The sequence below is a fragment of the Canis lupus genome, chromosome 5, assembly GCF_048164855.1.
Source record: "Canis lupus baileyi chromosome 5, mCanLup2.hap1, whole genome shotgun sequence".
Classification (NCBI taxonomy): Eukaryota; Metazoa; Chordata; class Mammalia; order Carnivora; family Canidae; genus Canis; species Canis lupus.
The window spans coordinates 74,859,962-74,874,942 of NC_132842.1; the positions used below are offsets into that span (position 1 = coordinate 74,859,962).

General features: G+C 53.1%; 1 protein-coding gene across 4 annotated transcripts in view; it reads right to left on the reverse strand.

Annotated features, from left to right (window-relative positions):
• Window positions 1-14,981, reverse strand: part of MAN1C1 (mannosidase alpha class 1C member 1) — a 148,581-nt gene that overhangs the window by 1,166 nt on the left and 132,434 nt on the right. The window contains exons 9-13 of one of the 4 annotated variants that reach the window (XM_072827743.1): window positions 13,868-14,087; window positions 11,172-11,344; window positions 9,791-9,906; window positions 7,779-7,848; window positions 3,627-3,689 (exon numbers count right to left, since the gene is read on the reverse strand). In XM_072827743.1, coding sequence (XP_072683844.1) covers window positions 3,642-3,689; window positions 7,779-7,848; window positions 9,791-9,906; window positions 11,172-11,344; window positions 13,868-14,087 — 627 coding nt within the window. In that variant the 3' untranslated portion in view covers window positions 3,627-3,641. Of the gene's footprint in view, window positions 1-3,626; window positions 3,690-6,561; window positions 7,849-8,047; window positions 8,817-9,790; window positions 9,907-11,171; window positions 11,345-13,867; window positions 14,088-14,981 lie in introns of those variants that run through there. The other 3 variants (XM_072827744.1, XM_072827741.1, XM_072827742.1) reach the window with 3 other exon arrangements.

Genomic DNA, 14,981 nt, shown 5'->3' on the forward strand with positions numbered 1-14,981 from the left:
CTTCAAATGGTTAGTGTGGGGCACAGAAGATGGTGCTGAGTCAACCGCCCCGAACTCTGCTCCTCTTGTCCGCTCTGCACTGTGGCCAGGGCCACGGACAGAACAGGGGTCGGGGCGATCAAGCTCCTGGTCTGCTGGAACTGAGGGGCCCCGAGGCTGGGGGCTGCCCTGTTTGAAAAGCAGCAGAGTTTTGGGGGAGCTGGGGGGAGCTGGTCACCTGCCATGGGAAGGGCACGTCTCAGGGTGCCTCTAGGTGCTTACTTGCACACTTCACCCACAAAGGGGTAGAAGAGGGCTTTATAATGACCAGACAGAGAAACATAGGAGCCCTTAGTATATAGGACACAAGTTGTTATAAGTTGTCTCATGGATTTGAGGTAGAAAATTCAGTGGAAGGTCTATAATCTGAAGACTAAGGGAATTCAAAGGCCACATGCCTGAAACCAGTGGGTGGTGGAAGAGGCCAGCACGGGCGGCAGGTATTGGTAGACAGCAGGAGGGAGCTCTCTGGGTACTAGGACTGGCCTCTATCTTGATGGCGGGGAGGCTGCACGAATGTGTACATAGGTGAACATTCCAGAAGCTGTACACATGACACATTAGTGACCTTTACACATGTGACTGTGTCTACACCATACTTCAGTCAAAAAGTTTTCTTAAGGGGCACCTGGGGTAAGCGTCAGACTCTTGATCTCGGCTCAGGTCTTGATCTCAGGGCCGTTGAATTCAAGCCCTGCTTTGGGCTCCATGTGGGGTGTGGAGCCTACTTAAAAAAAAAGTTTTTTATTTTTATGTCTTTATTTTTTTAGATTTATTTATTTGACAGAGAGAGAGAGAGAGAGAGAGAGAGAGAGAGAGAGAGCGCGAGTGCAGCGGGGAGAGAGAGTCCCAAGCAGACCCTGAGCAAAGTGAGGAACCCGATTTGGGTTCTGAAACCAAGAGTTGGAGGCTCAACCAACTAAGCCACCAGGTGCCCCACAGCGAAGATCTTTAAAAAACAAAAGGGTTCATTTGGGGCCACCTGGGTCTTAGTCTGCTGAGTGACCACTCGATTTCAGCTCAGGTCATGATCTCAGGGTTGTGGGATTGAGCCCCATGTGGGGCTCCCGTCGGCAAGGAGGGCAAGCAGTCTGCTTGTCCCTCTCGGTCCCCCTGTAGCCACCCCCCACCACTTGTGCTTGGGTGCACGCTCTCTTTCTTTCTCAAATGAATAAATAAAATCTTCAAAAAAAAAGGGGGGTTCATTTAGAGAGGCTCAAGGAAAAATGGGACTAATTTAAAACATTGGAGCCATGGGGAAAAAATAGTCAAATGAAGGAAGACACAGCGATTGAGCTGGAGGAAGGAAAGGTTTCCTTAAAAGAAAGATCAAGGATGTGGAGACAAAGATGAAAGAGAGGAGGCAGACAGACAGCTCCTGACCTCTGGAAGATGGTGAGATTAGAAGGTTGGACTTGTTTGTTCTTCAGCAGGAAGGGTCCTAGAGAGATTTCACTGAGGGAAGCTGGTACGTCAGGGAACAGGTCAGAGGTCTTCCCTGGGGAGTGTAGACGGGATCCTCAAAGCCACAGAGGGTGGTGGCACTCAGGGTGGCCCCCTGGGGGATCAGGGGAGCTTTGGACAGGGAAGGGGCCAAGGCCACATGGTGACTGTAGGTGGGGGTGCCTCATGCTGGGAGAACGTGTGAAGTCACTTGCTCTACGGCCAGTGCCGGAAAGGTGACACGGCAGAGGGGAGGGGGTGCAACCAGGGGCCACAGGGAGAGCCAGGCCTGTGCAGGACACTCCATGGAAGGCCATCTCCTGGCTGGAACTGCTCATCCAGCACTCACTGGCATCCTGCCTGCCACAGATCCAGAAGATTCCAAGGAGAAAAGAGAAGGCCCCGGAGCCAGAAAACAGCCTCGGTTCCACACACGCTAGCGAAGGAGAAGGGCCATCTGAGGAAGCAGCTTCAATTTTCAAAAGCACAGCTGGACGTGCTTGGCGAGAGTGAGGAAACACGGGGGAGTGGAAGCTGCCGGAACAAGGGTCAAGGGAGAGGCTCCGGGGCCTTGAAGTCTCCCATGTCCTCCCCATGGAAGAGTCCAGAGCGCCATGGAAACACATGGCAGGAGGCCCTTGCCTCTCTGGCACTCCGGGGGGACAGTTTCAGAAGCTTCTGCTTAGGAACCTGAGAATGGTCTCCGCTGGGACCCATGTGAAGGGAAGATGAATCTGAGGCCTCGCCCCTCAGAAGGCAGAGAAAACTTCCAAAAATGCAAAGTAGGTCATCTCGTGGCCCTGCTTTAGCCTCTTCCTAGCTTCTTGCTGCTCAGATTAAAATCAGACTCTGCCCCTGGCCCTCTAGGCCCTGCAGGATGGAGGCCGGTCCATCCGACTTGCTCCGACCCATGGCTCTCAGGGCCGCCAGTGCGTCCTCCTACCTCTGAGCCTTTGCACCTGCTGTTCCCACTGCCTGGAATGGTCTGTCCCACAGGTCCGCTCCCCGGGGGCCACCCCCCATCACTCTCATATGTTCCCTGCCTGTGGCCCCCCAGCACTTACCTCCGTCTGCACCCATATTACTTCTGTGCTACCGCCCACCCCCCACCCCCGCCACTGGCCTGGAAGCCCCCTCCTCCCCGGGGGCAGAGACCTTGTCTCTGTCTTGTCTAAGCTTACGGTTACAGCACCTTGCCCATTGCCCGGCAGAGATGGTTAATGGCCACATGTGGAATTACAAAGCCTAGAGAGTTCTGGAATGGTGGCCTAGGCAGCAAGGAGCCCCATAACCTGTGAGGGTCTGCGGAGGGGGGCTCTGAGAACTTGCATTTCTACCAAGCTCCCAGGTGCTGCTGGTGCCTCGGACCTGGCTTCCATCCTCTGAGAACCACGGATCTAATGGTTGCCCCGTCCTGGATCATTCTGTGGGCCAAAGCAGAACCACCCGCCCGGGGTCTCAGGGGAGCTCCCAAGGGACCAGTGCGTGGTGGCAAGGGGCTCCTTAGGGTCAGGGCAGGAGGGTCACCTGCCATGCCTCTCTTCCGAAGTTGAAGGAACCTTTCCCCAGGGATGTCCTCAAGAGGAAAGACCAACGGGGTCTCCCCCATCGCCACCCCTCACCTCCTGCCCTGGCAAGCAGGGGGCCTCTGCTAAGATCTGGACAAACTCCCAGCATGTTCCTTCAGCCCTCTGCCCCTGCCTGAGCAGCAACCCCATCCCATCCCCGCCACCACCACCAACCAGGCCAGCCCCAGGAAGCCCCTGGATCCTCACTCCAGTTTCCCAGTTTCATAGATTCAGGGCTAAGGGCAAAATGCTTGCTCAATGTGAAAAGCAGCAGATTTATTGCTTTGAGATCTTGGGTTGTCTCCTGGGCCTGGTTGATGTAGTTTCCTCTGAGTTTCAGAGCGTTTTGTTTAAAAAGAAGAATTTTTGACAGCAGCTTTTTCTAGTTTACAGAGAACGTTCACATAATAGCAGTCACAACCATTACTGTATGTATTGAGTTACTACACTGGGGAGCTCAATTAACCCCCAAATCACCCTCCCTTTCCACAGAGACAGGCGGAGGCTCGGAGACATTAAGGGGCTTGCCCAAGGTCACACAGCCCAGGGAAAGGGCAGGTCCACGGTTTGCCCTCTGGTGTCCTGTCTTTCTTATCTTCCACTTGACCCAATGCCTGCAGATCCACAGATACACAGTGGCTGAGAACAAAACAAAACCAGAGACTGTTGTGGAAAGCAGAGGCTGGAATGAGTATAAAAATAACCAGGAATGTTCAAGGGAACCCTCGCCTCCCCACACAATATCTTTTGTTCTAAGATGATATTTGTAATGCTGCAGGGAGGTGGTGGAGGGGCCAGTGGGGCAGGGAGTCAGTGAGCAGAGGACTGGCTTTCTAGATCCTAGGACTGAACTGTCCAAACCTGGCGCCCAGTAACCACACATGGCCGTTTAAATGTAATTAAGATGAAAATAAAATTTTAGATTTAGTTCCTCAGTTGCACTCGCCACATTTGAAGTGCTCAATATCCACCTGTGGCCACCCTATTGGACAGCACGGAGGAAGACTATTTCCATCACCATGGAAAGTTCTACCGGACAGCGTTGCTCTCAGCCCGCAGCAAGCCTGCTCCTGTCTTGTCCAGACTGTGCTGGAGGGGCAGGGGGGCCAGTGATGCGGGCGACAGAGCTTCCTCTGCCGTCAGGGTACCACTAGATGCCAGGCCAACACCTGAGTCCCTCCACTCCGGGGAGGTTACAACTCCATGGATGCAAATACATTAAAAAAAAAAAAAAAAAAAAAGACTTATTTGACAGAGAGAGAGAGCAGAGGAGGGGCAGCGGGAGAGGGAGAGAATCTCAAGCAGACTCCACGCTGAGCACAGAGCCTGCCGGGTGCTCCATCTCACAACCCTGAGATCGTGACCTGAGCTGAAACCAAGGGTCAGGTGCTTAACGACCATACTGCTGAGGCGCCCCTCCGTGGATGCAAATAGAGGGCAGACACCAAAGGAGTGGCCGTTAGCTGAAGCCTTGCTACTCAGTGTGGTCTGAGGCCCGGCAGCACCGGCATCTCTTGGGAGCTTGTTAGAAGCGCAGTATCTTGGGCTCGCGCCTGACCTGCTGAATATGAATCTGCATTTTAACGAGATCCCCAGGTGATTCAGGTGCACATTCAAGTTCGAAAAGCTCTGTCTTAAGAGGCAGGAGGAACAGGATCAAAATATTGTTCCAAATATAGGGAACCAAACAGATATTTTTAGATACAAAAAAAAGAGCATCAGCAGCCCCCCCCACCCCGCCACTAGCATATGATTAAGCTTTAGTCACAGAGGGCAGAGGTCTCCGTGCCCCTTAATCAATGAGCATATTTCCAAGGACAGAGCCCCAGTGGGGTAGCTGGGAGGAGCTGGCCCTTCCCCGTCTACCCACCTACCCAAACCTTGAAGAGGTCCCCTCCCCAAAGCAAAGGAGGCAGAACTGAGATTCCTAGCCTGGGTCTCAAGGATGCTGCCTTCAAATCAGATTTTCTGTTTTTGCTTTTTTTTCCAGTGCATTTTTTTTTAAAGATTTTATTTATTTGAAGGAGAGAGAGAGAGAGAGAGAGAGAGTGAGTGTGTACACAGAGGGAGAGGGAGAAGCAGACTCCTGATGAGCAGGGAGCCTGACCCGGGGGCTCGATCCCAGGTCCCTGGGATCACGGCCTGAGCTAAAGGCAGACTCTTCAGCGACTGAGCCACCCAGGCGCCCCAGTGCATCTGGTTTTTGAACTTTGCAAATTGCCAGGGACACAATGATGTACAAAGCATCTAAACAAACACAGTCGTTTAAAAGGAAGCAACTGGAGAAGGGCTGTAGGTCCTGCTTCTCAGGGCTGTGGTGCTCTGTAGGACTCCGCGCCCGCCCGGAGCCAGGTGCTAATGAAGCTTTCTGGGCAGGAACCAGCGGTGAGCCCTGAAGAAAACAGGTGCAAAAGGTGGTTCCATCGACGACGGGGCTTCCAAAGAGCCGGGCAGCAGGCTGACCCCCAGCTGGGGAGGGGGGGGTCTGCTGCCAGGTCTGTTTCCAGAACCGGGTCTGTGGCTCCCCCTTCCCCGTGGCTGACTCATCCCTTAATGTCTCTCTCCTCTCAGGCTGGGTCTTATTTTTATCCCCGGAATGGAGTTAGGTTGCCAAAAGGATGAGATTTCTCCACCTGCAACGGCCCTCCTGGAGAATGAGTTTTAAAATATTCATTTTTACAACTTGCCCCCAGCGATAATGCAGAAGACAGAACGCTGGTGGCCGGAGGGGGGCGGGGACAGCAACACGGCCAGTGGGGGAGCCTGGGGCCTGGGGGAGCTGCCAAGCGGCTCTGCCATGGAGACAGGTTCCAGGGTTGACTGAGGAGCCAGTGAGACAGGAAAGAGGACTGGTCAAATATGCTTTCATAACTCTTTATAATACTGGGGAAAAAAAAATCAAAGCAGAAGCTGCGAACAGTCCTGCTGATTTGCCTTCACCAGCGCGTGGCTTCATGATTTGGGTAGCAAACCTCATTTTCTTCTCTGGGGAACAGCCCACCGGGCATCGCGGCGGGGGGGGGGGGGGGGGGGCGGGGAAGGGATGGGGGGGAAGGGATGGGGAGGGGGGGTCCTGGCTGGTGTGTCAGGCAAGACGCCCTGCCCACCCGTGGGAGCACATGACCCAGCTAGGCCAATAGGAAGCCCACTTCTTTGAAGGGGACAGTAGGATCTGGGAACGTTGGAATTCACCTGTCCTGATGAAGTCCTGGGGACACTGGCCCCTTGGGTCTTGCAGCTTGGATTCCTGGCCACATCCTCTTCCTAGTCCTTCTTGCGATCTGACTGTTCACTCTCCTGAGATCCCATGAGTCACCGCAAGGCATTTCAAGATTTTTTTTCTTTTCTCTTTCCTTTTTCTGTAATTTTTCTTTTTCGCTTAAGGTACACAGAGTTGGCTTCTACTATTTGTGCCCGAGAGCCCAAACTCTCACAAACCCAAATGCCCAGAAATAGGGGCTTAGATCCCAAAAGCATGATACAGCACACGATGGAATACTCCACAGCCAGGTACAGTGATAAACTTGTATTTGTTGACATGGAAAGATCTTCACAATATATGGTTAAGAGCAAAAGCAGATTATAGCAAAACAGTATGCATAGAATGATACCATGTTTGCAAAATATATTCTGTACATTCATAGAAAAAGATCTAGAAGAAAATATAACCGTATTCATTCTGGAGGGTAGGATGGTGGATGGTTTTTCTTTCTGCTTAGCATGAAGATCTCTAACCTCTCCACAATGCTTGTACAGTGGGTTTTTCCGTTTTGGTTTTTTAAAAAAGGGGCACAGGCGGGTCTCCAGAACTACACTTTCCTGATGCCAGACAAAAGTGATTTCCTGGGTTCAGACCGGGACTTATTCACCAAACACCAGGGTTCCTGCCTTGGGGACAGCTCATCCATAGCCCTGACTACTGCTTAAGAAGATGCTAGAAGCTTCTGCCTCTCCAGAACGAGGAAGAAGTACTTCCCACACTGCCAGGGCATGAATGGATCCTACTTATTTTTACAGCAACCCTGAGAGGTGGAGGTTCCTCCCTCTGTGATGGAAGAGTGACCTGAGAGGTGAGGTGACCTATCCAGGGTCCCACTGAGGGGCCTGAAAGCCAGGTCACTTGGCCTAGGGCTCCAATACCCCAGGGGCTACGCAAGTTTCTAACAGCCAAAGTGAGGCAGCTGAGCACGGGGGAGGGCTCAGAATGATCCTGTGTGGTCAGCTGTATGGACGAGTTGCAAAGGGGAAGAAACGCTCTCCCTTCGCTCTTGCCTGGACACCCTGCTCTGCATAATGGCTTCAAGGTTTTGGGCCTCAGGGTGGGTGGGGGGAGCAGATGATGTCACTGGGGAGAGAAGGTTTGTGGGATACACCTCCCGCTGCTCCTTCTTATCTTCTAGGCCTCAGCTTGAAAGTCAGCTGCTCAGAGAGGCTCTCTTCGATGCCCTAAGGTGGGTCCTGGCCAACAGTGTCTCGGCCTCACATCTTCTTTGTAGCATTTCGTACAACTGGCAGTCATGTAACTTATCTGTCGGTTTACTTTATGGTCTTTCCCCCACTTGACTCTACGCTCCCTGAGGGCAGGGCTTATGACTGTTTCACTCACAGCTGCGTCCCTGGCATCTCACCCAGTGTCTGGTCTCCTATGGGCACTCACCACTATCTGCTGAATGTGAACAGATGGACACACGACTGGGGGAGTGAGCAAACTGTGGGGGCTGGGCTCACCTCTGTGTCTGCTGGTTGCGTGACCACAGGCAAGTTGCTGGCCCTCCCTGGGCCTCTTCCAAGCCTTGACCTAAGTATAAACATCCAATTCCATTTAAGGATTGGCTTCACCCTTTCTGAATTTTTAAGACCAATTTAAGGGAAGGCAATAGAAGTGGGAGTCTTTACTAAATTGTATGTTAAATCAACTGCTGGTTGATTCTTTTTTCTGATGATAACATGACCATGCTTTTCCCAGGAGTCACTGATGTGCAATGAGCCCAATCGTATTTCTTATTCAATAAACTCTTTTATTGTAAGTTTACAGATTTTTCCATTACAATAATGAAAATAGCACTAGTGATTTGTTAACACTTAGGCCCAAATCAAAAGGGAATGCCTCCTCAAATTATAAGGTAATGCCACATAGTTGAACGTATAGTAAATGTTGGGTAAAAGGTATTTAAAATATAGAAAATGGGGTCAAGGTTTGAGTGTGCAAACACCTTAAGGTTTAGTTTATCAAGATGCTGCTGCTTTCAAAAGCACACGATTTTGAAACTATATTTATAATTTGTGATAAAACACAACTGCAGAGAAAAGGCAAAATCAAGCAAAACAAACACTCCCTGAATGAGAGGAAGTGAATCAAAGGCATGGGGACAATATGCAAACCTTCATTCACTGGGCCCTGGAATGGCAAGGGAGTGGGTTTCATAGAAATTCTCCATAGAAAGGAAAGTCTGGGCCTGGGGTGACATCGCTGCGTCTCCAAGTCCTGTCTCCTCACAGAGGAAAAGAAGTTGCTCGTCCGACACATCTGCCCTGGGTCTGCCTGGAATGGGGCCTATGTTCCCAATCCCTTTGAGAATAGTCCCGCATCCTGAAAAGGCAAGGCAGCCCTCGGGGCCCCGGTGCGGCAGGGAGACGGGTCAGGGTCAGCCCCCAGCCCTGCTGGAGCTGTCCGAGTGGTTCACGGGGAGGGGGTGGGCCTCTGTGTTGAACACCCAGTCTTCCAGGGAGAGCATGTCATCTTCAGAGAACAGAAGATAGAGATACCTGTGCCCCCGGGGCAGGGAGGGAAGCAAGACAGAGCTGTCAGTGCTCTGGGGAACTCTGGTCAACGACAAACCTCAGAGGCCTCTGCCATGGGCTGTGCTGAAGGCTGCAGGGAGGTTTGAGATCCCAAGTGTACTTGCAGGGCTGGTCCCAGGGAAGGAGCTGTGGATGCTGGGGAGAGCACTGAGATTTGGGGCCAATGGACCCGGTTTATTTTATTTTTTTCAGACCCGGTTTAGCACTGGCTCTGCCCCTGCCCTCACTCGGTTACCGCATACCCATCTGGCTTCACTCAGGTACCCTCCCCACCGGTGCGAGAGGCCTGCAGGCCCCCCCTTAGGGCCTAGATTCTACCTTCTTTTCACAGTGGCCTGAGTACTACACCAGTCCAAACTCTTGGACTGCTCCCTGATGTGCCCCCCAGGAGACTCTACAGTCACGTAGATGTTCATGCGCTAAAATGACCAGGGAGCTGGGACTCCAGAGCTCCAACTTCCCAAGCCGCAGGAACAGACCGTTCCAATCCACAGTAAAGGGTTAACCACCAAGGGGGCTGCTTTGGGGAACAGCAAGGAAATGGGGCGGCTGACTTCCACCCCCAAAAAGTGAGGGAACAGTGCCACAGCAAGCCGGTAGAGGGAAGGCCTACCCCAGTGACCCCCATCACTGTTGTTCTCCCCATTTTACAGCAGAGAACCAAGGGACCCGAGGAGACCGGCTACAGAAGTGGACTTAGCACGCCGCTAGTCCTTGCGGGCGGAGTGCTGTCCAGACAGCCCCCTGAGGCGGTGCACCTTGGGGGAGTAACCCGGGATCCCAGGCGCCCCCCACCCCTCGTGGGCACCCTCTGTGAGGGCAGAATTTGTTGGTAAAGGGAGGGACTGCTGACCCCACGCCTCACCCTCCTCCTCCCTCCCTCCCTAAGAAAGTCCCAGTTTCCCTCTGGAAAGAACACTAGCCAAGCTCCAACTCACTTTAGTGTCTCCGCGAGAAAGAAAGTCTGCTGCTTGTTGTCGTGGTTGGGGATGCTACTGTACACGTCTTGGATTCCAGAGAAACCAGCTTCCGTTCGACAGTATTTCTCCAAGGCCTGAAGAAAAGGGAGCAGCTTTGGTGCAGGGAGAGGAGAGGTCCTGCCCCAAGACTCGTGTGTGCCCAGGTCCTGGATGGGCAGGCCCCGGACCGCTCTGCGGGGACCCCAGGCATTTGTGGCAGTGGAAAGCCAAATTATTTTTCAGGGCTCAGCCACCCTGCTCCCAGGGCTGACGACCTAAGCCCACTGGCTGCCTGCTCCAGCTCTTCTCCTGGTCTCTGAACTTGGGGGGTGTTGTTTCTGCCCTTCGGGTAACGAGGCTGCTCTAACGGACTCACCCACAGAGGTGGACAGAGGAAGGCAGCGGAGGGCCGGGACTCGGGGACTGGGCTTAGCACACCCCGGGGATTCCCTGTGGAGATACGGTCCCTGGTCGCGGGAGGCCACAGGCTGTCTGCCTTTTGTATATAAAGCAGTTTGAACCCACTGAGGGCCTGTGGGCTGGGCCCAGGAGCACAAAACACTTGGCTTTCACTGGTCAAGAGCCAGGGCCTTCAGGAAAGCAGGCCGATTCTGGCCAATGAACCAGGTAGGTGAACCCGAGCGGCGCCCTGTGCCCTCCCTGCCTATGACGCTCTGGGCGTGGTTCTCCCTAGGACAGTCTGTGCCTCTGAGAGCAGTGGGCCCTCAGGGAAGCTGGGAAGAGGGGGGCACAGAGAAGGCTTAGCCTCCATCAAGAGACATCCTTCTGGGCTCTCCATACCTGCCTTTGACACCTACCCCAAAGAGGGCCAGGAGGTCTTCTGCTGGGTGGTTGGGGACAAGCGGGCTAGTGGAAGAGACATGGGTGTTGGGGAGCAGAGCCCAGAGAAAGAGGGGGAGCTGCCCAGGGCGGGGCTGGCTTTGGGCAGAGGAAGGTGGTGATCTGCTGGCCTGGCAGCCCATTCTTGTCTGAGGGGAGGAATCTAAAGCCATCTTCTCAGGCCTCAGGGTCAGACAGCAGCGACCACGTGTGCGCTGGGCCCCTCTGGCTGCCGCCCTGCCCCTAGCCATCTAAGCGTGCTGGCCCTGGAGCCTGGGCCCCAAAGGCTGTGGGCGCACGGAACCCCCTTCACAAGTTCCTGGCCTGCTTTTGCCCAGCCGGGGACTCTTGGCTCTGCAACCGCACCTTGACCCTTCGCACTCAGGACCTTAGCCAGATGCGGACCTGGTTTGACCTTCTTCTCCGTGCTCGAGCTAGGGGGTGCTGGATCCTGACTGAATTCTCGGGGCACTGGTCACCCAGTCAACCACCCCCCTCCCGCCCCAACCGGCCCACTCACCATCACCACTTCCCAGCCCCACTCCCTGTAGATGGGGTTGTGGGTCTGTCGCCACAGGTACATGTAGCTCTCCACCACCTCGGGCCGCAGGATATAGTAGCTCTCGCTCAGCTGTGTGGCCACTGCCTCTCTGCCGGAGTTAAACCAGAAGGCCTCGGGCCCCAGTTTGGTATCTGTGGGGAGGACCAACCAGAGGGCCTGGGTCAGACCTGCTACCTCCTGCTTTTCAGGATCCAGCTGCCTCAGGAGTGATCTCAGTGGCCTGCAACCACTGGCAGGGTGACTGGTACAGGCTGGGCCCTGCCTACACTGCATGATAGGGCTGAGCCTGGCAAATGCACAGTTCCCCGCTTGGCCTAGGCAGGCCAAAGCAAGACCCCTGAGGCCTCAAACATTTTGCAGTTTTAGAATCTGAGAGTCCAAATGAGCTATCCAGCAATCTGGAGAGAAAAAGTTTTGGGTGATGTTCCCCAACTGTGCTTTGAAGACATTAGCTCTGTAAGATGTTAACCAGCCAAGAAAGGATTTCAGATTTAAGTACTTTTGGGGAACAGTAGGTCAAATAAAGTGAAATAGTCTCATCAGATCCTTTGACGTGCTGATATGCAAACAGACCCCTTTCTGAGAACTAAGAACCTTCCAGAGCTGACAGGCTGGGACGCTGCTGAGGTGGAAACAAGGAAGAAATGCCCAGAAGGCACATATTCAGGCAGAAGCAGCTAGATAAAGAGGGCTTGATGAGGTCTGCGTTTTGTTTCTGTCACTGTTTGGTTTGTTTGTTTTTGGACAGTTTGGTAGCCATTCCTATTTTCTGGAGGATCATAATTATAACTGCTGCAATGGCCACCACCTCTGATTTCAAGGACTGTGCTGTGTGCTTTAGATACGTTATTTTGATCCTTAAAAAATGTGGTTTGTTTGTTTTGCTAAAGGTAGATGTTATTGTCCCTCTCAGGCATATGGAAACTGAGGGTCAGAGAGGCTAAGTAATTTGTCCAAGGTAACACAGCGAGCTATGACTGAGCTGGGATGTGACCCTGGATCCATCTGATGCCCTCTCCCTAGACTGTGCTCTTGCTCTTTCCCTTCTGGGTCCAAGACTCTAAGACCCCAAGATGAGGCTAGATGGGTCAGATCCTCCTCCATCTTAGTGCCTGCACCCCCTGTCTGGGTCAGCAGAGTGCCCGGCTCTGGTCCTAGGTGTGCCTTCCTCTTCCCATCAGGTCAGGACCCTGGGAGGCCCTGGGTTGTTTTTTCTCAAGAGGACTGGAGCTTTGCAGGACATCCCACTCTTCCATGGAGAGCTCTACATAGAAACCCAATTAGCCAGACCCTGACCTCTTCGATTTCTCAGATGCTTGCAGCTGCTCCTGGCTGCTAGCTAAGAGTCATTTTGCCAAGCGGCTGACAGGGTGGAGGCACGGGCGCCCGCTGTGGCTGTCCCTGGACGGACAGGGTGGCTGGAACAGTATGCTCTATTAAGTGGATGTCTTTTATGGTCTGGGTTGATTGTCCCAGACAAATAGTGAGCTTTTGATTATTCCTGAGATTTCCTATTTGTTTACGGCCCCGGCTCTTTGAAGGGAATTGCAGACCCATTGTAAGGACCCATTGAGAATCTCTGGCTTCATGAAAACAGCTCTGGGAGATCTGGACTTGCCTGGGGGGGTGGGGGGTCCACAGACACATTTCGAGCTAACACATGCCTTCCATGCTGGGGCTGAAGGCGGCCAGCAATGTGCTTTCTAGGGGACCCGGTATCTCATCTGGGAGACCTGTGTTATTTATCCCGTTGAACTGATGAGAAAACGCAGGCCATCCTGCTGGTGAGTGGTAGAGTGGCACTTGAGCCAGGAATATTTATGGCAAATTTTAGGTCCTCTCCTCCAACCAAGACTGGGATTAAATTAGAGCAGTGGACACCTCTCAGGGCCCTGGGGGATGGATTTTTTTGACGGGCATTGTTTAGAGAGGCAATGCACAAGGAGGAGCTGGGCATCAGAAGACCTGGGTTCTAGCCCTGGCTTAGCTACTCATCATGCACAATGTGACTTTGGCGAAGTCACTTTCCTGTTCTGGACTGACTCAGTTTCCCCATATGTAAGACCGGGAGCTGGGCTCTTGTTCTACAACATGACTTCTGAATCTAGCATTTGATAAGTCTGTGATGGCTGTTAGGTGGGGATGGTCAAGAAGCTCTTGAACTTTCTGGTGGTCTGGTGGTCAAAGAGGGGGATAAACAGGGTGGGGCCAGAGGTGGTAAGACCCCCTAAATGGAGGGGTGCTGGGGAGGAAAGGCAGAGGTACATTCAGGGGTAAGGGCTCAGGGCGAAGGAATCTGCTAGGCTCAGGAAGCCTGGAGGACCCTCTGCTCTGTGCCCCTCACATAGGACCTTGGCAAGTCCTCTCTGGGCCTCAGTTTATCTGTGTTGTGCGGTTCGGTGATGATGCACATCCAGTGCTGAACAACACTTGGCACAGATGCTTAATACATCACCCCTGTTTTCCTTTTAACTTAGGGTACAGTCTCAGTGCATAGACAGGACGTCCCTCATACAAATTCTACATAACTCCCAAGGTGAGACCGCCCTAAGATTGTGTGTTCCCTTCACTCACTGCCGCTCCGCTGGTTTTTCTGGTTCTTCCTGGTGTCTAGCCTCAGTGTCTCTTGCTGCCCCTTCCCCCTGCAGGGTTACCTGAGCGGGCGTACGACTCGTGGCACGTCTTGGTGATCTGGGCTGCGAGCTCTCGGTAGTGGGCCCTCTTTTCTTCCTTGGCATCCTCAGCGCCGAGGGCGATCATGCCCCCAGAGAAACAGGCCAGGTGCCCCATCTTGTGGTCCAGAATCCCCCCTCGCCACTCAGCAATGTAGGTCAGCCCCCCAGGAGAGACATTCAGCAAGTAGGTCTCTATTGCCTGGGAGCAAGGTGGGAGTTGGGCAGGGAGAAGGGGCGTAGGAAGGGGGACAGAGAAGGGAGGGGGAGAGGACGGAAAAATGAACATTTTGCAGACGGCAGTGAACGCAGCTCTGCTGAGCCCTCCATCCCAGGCGAAGGAGGTCCTTGACCTCGGCCGGCAGTTGGCGGTGGCCCCTGATGGGGCCTTTAGGAGGTTTAGCCACTCACCTGGCTGAAGCCTGGTGCCTGCTGGGGGCCTGGACACAAGACAACTCCCCAGAATGAGTCTCTCATTTAGACTTTTAAAAAAATTATTTTAAAGTCATTTCTACACCCGGTGTGGGGCTCAAACTCACAACCCTGAGATCAAGAGTTACATGCTCTACCAACTGAGCCAGCCAGGCGCTTCTCTTAAACTTTTAAATCTCCTATGTACAAAGATTTTAAAAAATCTTTAAAAATTCTTACCATCCTCCACTATATCCTCTGTTAGGGAATCTTAACCTGAAGCCCAGTTGGCCTGTGGATGGGTTCCAGGGGGTCCTGAGGCCACTCAAATTGTATGTGACATTTTTGTGTATGTGCATTTTCATGGGAAGAGGGTCCATATATTTTATCTGATTCTCAAAAAGGACCTACAGAAAGTTAAGGGCTGCTCTCTGCAAGCCCTTATCATACACCTAGTTTAATGACCACAACAAGCCAAGCACATGGCTCTAATGTCCTCTACAGACAAAGGGGTCGAGGGGCTCATCCCAGGTTACCCAGCCATGCTGGGATTAAGACGAGGATCCCCAGATACCCAGGCTGCTCCTCTAGTACCTGACAGCTGCTCCTCCTGGTGCCAAGGGGCTTTGAGAACCCCTATCCTCAACTTCCGTGGGAGATGATACTGCTGGTAAAGACTCCAAGG